The sequence below is a fragment of the Rhamphochromis sp. 'chilingali' genome, assembly GCF_963969265.1.
Source record: "Rhamphochromis sp. 'chilingali' genome assembly, chromosome: 3".
NCBI lineage: Eukaryota > Metazoa > Chordata > Actinopteri > Cichliformes > Cichlidae > Rhamphochromis > Rhamphochromis sp. 'chilingali'.
The window spans coordinates 11,949,487-11,954,058 of NC_137931.1; the positions used below are offsets into that span (position 1 = coordinate 11,949,487).

The following is a 4,572-nucleotide window of genomic DNA, read 5'->3' on the forward strand; positions in this document are numbered from 1 at the left end:
TTTAAAAGTCAATTTCAGTCTTTCAATGTTCAGTAGTCACTCAGTGTGTTCGTAACCAGTCGGGTTACAATCTACCAGTTCATCCGGCTCTTTGGGCTGGGCTCGCCATCCAGTACTGGAAAAGGGATCCTCGATTCTTCTCAGGTCCTCAAAACCAATCCAATCCAAATAAGCAAAGGAAAAAACCTGACCTGGGGACCAGGCCAGAACACAGTAGTTCAACATTTAAGCTATCATGCCTGTAACTTATTACTACTGGTTGCTTGTAGTGCTTCTAAATTTCTATGTTGTACAACAAATTATTCTCATTTCAAAGGGGAAAAAGTGCATAGGAAACACACATTTAAAACAATACAAAATAGCTCAGCAGTGCATTAAAAATACACATTGGCTTGAGACTTATCAAGTTTCAGCTAAGTACAGTGCAGGTGAAGGCACTTAATTTCACGTTGCTAATACTTAATTGTGCAGAACTATAATTAGCACCATGAGAAAAGTGAACATGTGCTAACATAACGTCGCACAAAACCATACATTATACATCAATACCACAGTAATGTGACATAAACCTTTAAAGAACATCTCGTATGCAGTGCAGCAGACTCAGTGCTAATTGCTTTAGCCCCAGAAAAGGCACTTTCATTGCAAAATGGCTAACAGAAGTTAGCATCGGAGCTAGCGGCAAGTAGCATGCTATGCTAGCGCACGTGTACTGCCTGGGACTTACCATGCAAAGCAACAAATGCTACACGGGGCTTCACAGTGCTCACGTTGGCTCACGGCCTCTGGAATACAGTATCACTCTTATTATTCTCGCCGAAAAAAGGACTTTCACTATCCAGCTAGCTTCTTCGCCGCACGGGTAAACTGATCTTTCACCGTCTGTGTCTCTGGCGTATCTTACTGGCACACGAAGGCACGCACAGGTGTCTCAGCAGCGCACAGACTGGGGGGAGGGTCAGACCGGCCAATGATTGGTCGCTCAGTGGATCTGACAAACACACTCTACAGGACTAAGTCCTGCCCCCACACCACTTATACATTACATATACATATGTACATATTAATTAAACTTCTGTTTACATGCTTTTTATCAGTATTTATTATAATTAACTTTGTTTTTATCAATATTTATTTATACTTTTAATCCCGTTTTTAACACTGGGTTACACAATGATTCTGCCCACACTCTCCCACTCCGGTTGCCCAAGATCATGCCTTAAGAAGGGCACTTTGTAAACGTTTCCAGTGGTGCACTGGTCATAGAATTCTTTCCAGAATTCTGAAAGACAGTCTCTCACAACTCCCCCATCGTCATGGGCCATTTCAGGTGTTCCATCAGGCAGTAAGACCTGGATTTTGATGTCGACATCTTCAAGGTCCTTATCACTAAAATGTGAAATGAGCTCTGACATTACCTGCCCTCTGTGGACCACCACTACTCTCCTCACTCTCTCACTGGATGGACCAGGTTGTGGAGAAAAAATCTGGGTGTCATCCAAATTTATTGGCTCACTGTCAGAAAAGGGGCCAACAAAAATAATGTCACTGCTGTGAGAAGTGTTAGCGCTTAGAGACTGCGTGGAAGATTGTGGAAGGTTATCGTTTGGAGTGTCTTCAATGTATGTCACATCATGGCTGATTGTTTCAAATGGAGCAGATGTTTGGACTGTAGTGACAGTAAAAGAAGAGGTTTGGTTTTGAGGACTCGCTTCAATTTCTGAAGATGGATGCAAACCTGGGTTGGAGCTCTGAAGGCTGTCATTTTGTTTTTTCTTTGTGGTGAGGTAGAACCTGAGGATATTAAGTTTTGTGACATGATAAAGTTCTCCTACTGTCAATGCATCATCGACTATCATCTCTTGATAATCCTTCAGATCACAGTCAAAATCTGTTAAGGGCCCCTGAATGTTTCCTCCATCTGGAAAGAACAGGCCTGTTGCAACCTGTAATATGTCCCTTTTCTTGGCATCCTTGCAGATGTCTATTTTTCTTGTTCCTCCTCCTCGTCTAGCTCTAACCTGCTTGAAAACCTCAGTGTCTTCATCATAATGCATCCATCCTATTTCTATTTTTCTATTTCTCTTCAGAGCATTTCTTTTATGGGTTGTTTGGGAATGTTCTTCTTGCCGTGTGCTACTGCCATCCTCTTCAGATAATTTTCTTTTGGACAGTTTGGATTTCAGCCGTTCAAAAAGCGCTGACTTGCGGCTGCTGCCCCTCCGTCTGCAAAATCCAAATACTGCTAGACGATCACCGTATGATGGCAAATAAGTCTTCAGCTCCTCATCTGTCATTAGACTTATGACACTGGCATCAATCTAAAGATGGAAAAATAATTTAATTTATTGAAACAACCAGCCTTGAAAATACAATTCTATTTTTAACTTAAGAACAATGAGGAAAAGTTGCATTTCAACCAGTATCTTGTTGGAATTAAGTACCTTCTCATTCTCCAAGGTCTGTATAATTTCCTCAGAGACTTCTCTTTGTTTCAAGAATTCAGTCAAGTCTCCCATGCTGTAAGGAAGGATGTAAATTAAAATTACAAAATTAAAATAAAGCCACCATATTATCGTCAAAGTATCTGTGCCTACCTACATTATGAGCTCTGACTATGGTGGAGAAGTGGGAACTGCATTTTTAAGTGTCCATTTGCACTGTAACTACAATCAGCATCACAATACAGTCAATCCCACATTTTCTCAGTTGTCTGGTTACAGTTTTATTGGTTTTGTTCCTTATTTATATAGTTGTCAGTCATATTCCCTGTTTTGGGTGATTTGTGATTTTGTTTTATACAGTGCTGTATACTTATTACGCATGCTTTCAGCAAAACGTCTGTTTCATCAGACGTAACAGGTGTCATTAGCGTGTAACAGAAACCTTATAGGTACCTTTGGTTAACCCTGACGTTGCATTCTATTCAACTTTGTATGTAACAATCGCTGTCACACTGTTTTTATATACCTTTTATCCAGTTATCATTTGTAGGAAGGCATTCAAAACTGAAGAACCTGGCGCCATTTGTTGTTAATACAGCAGCTCACGACACGATCCAGTTTTGAGTGCGCACCCCTTTGCGCCATATCCTTCCGGGTAACAAGAAAATGACATCAGCCACGTAGATTTCTTATTGGCAGCGCTAACTCGAAATTTCGAGTTATTTTCTCAAAATTTCGACTTATTTTCTCGAAATTTCGAGTTATCTTTCTCGAAATTTCGAGTTATTTTCTCAAAATTTCGAGTTAATAACTCGAAATTTCGAGTTAATAAGTCCGAATTTTGAGAAAATAACTCGAAATTTCGAGAAAATAAGTCGAAATTTTGAGAAAATAACTCGAAATTTCGAGTTATGGATCTTTTTTTTTTTTTTTTTAGTGGCGGAAACGGGCTTCCATACTCTCGCACTTTTTTTCCGCTTCACTCTGCACGCGAGCCTTGTGCTTTACGCTGGGCAGAGGGGGGAGGGGCGGTAGTTACACTCAGTAGCACAGGAACAGAGCCAGAGAGAGAGAAAGAGAGGCAGGGACAACAACATTAGAAAGGTATAGTAATCATCCACAACTATTTTCGGTTGCAGATGATAAAGGATTGAGAAAGTTTATTCATGCAGGTCCATATGACAGAGAATGTGCATGTTCTTTTAGTTTTCATATTATAATTTATATTTAATTGTGTTGTGGTTTGCAGTGTTTTGTGTTCTTTTCACTTTAAATTTGTGAAAGGAAAAAGCTGAAAATTTAAATAGTTAAAACTTGAAATGTGAATAGTTGATTTTTGTATTATATGATTTATTTATTACATTTTATGTGGAGTGAATAAATAAAAGTATATTTACGGTGGCCCCTAGAGACAAAGCACATACAAACTTCAAATCACGTACGAACTCTGAAGCATGTACAAACTCCAAAACACGTAAAAACACGTACAAACTCCGAAGCACGTAAAAACTCAGAAGCATATAAAAACTCAGAAGCACATAAAAACTCAAAACACGTACAAAAGACAACAGAAGTGCTCCAGGATGCTGGGCGCAGTGTTGAGCCTTTGTTATCTTGTGGCTACACAAGCCAGCAAGTACCAACGACCGGATTTGGTGTGTGGTAATAACAGGTAAATGAACTTTTTTTTAAATTATTTGAATATATATATGAGTGCCTGTGTATAAATACACAAACAATACACACATGCTTTCAATTGTGTAATTTAAGTGATCTAGTAGCTCTGCTTTGGAAGTTCAGTTCATGCTAGAAATGTGTTTTGGAGTTTGTACGTGTTTTGTCTCTAGGGGCCACCGCATATATTTATATATAAACATATATAAATAAAACCACTTGTTTTTACGTTAGTAATTCCTTTTGTGCATAATTTTATATTATTGTTAATAATAAATTAATTAAAGCAACAAAACAACCTGAAGAGCCGGTTCGGAGCCGAAAGAGCCGGCTCTTTTTAGTGAGCCGAACCGAAAGAGCCAGATCTCTAAAAAGAGCCGGAAATCCCATCACTAGTAAATACTTATATTTTATATATTTATGTTTAATGTATTTCTGTGTGAGAATTTTAATA

The 4,572-nt window shown here is 38.8% G+C and overlaps 1 protein-coding gene across 1 annotated transcript; it reads right to left on the bottom strand.

Moving 5' to 3' along the window:
* Positions 1-1,166: 1,166 nt before the first annotated feature.
* On the bottom strand, positions 1,167-3,090 carry LOC308394504 (uncharacterized protein; the record flags this gene model as incomplete). Its single annotated transcript, XM_080878862.1, has 3 exons — positions 2,971-3,090; positions 2,445-2,520; positions 1,167-2,321 (listed from the first exon to the last, which is right to left on the bottom strand). The coding sequence occupies exons 2-3, from the start codon at positions 2,517-2,519 to the stop codon at positions 1,167-1,169; spliced, it is 1,230 nt and encodes a 409-aa protein (XP_080734988.1). The 5' UTR covers position 2,520; positions 2,971-3,090.
* Between the last annotated feature and the right edge of the window lie 1,482 nt (positions 3,091-4,572).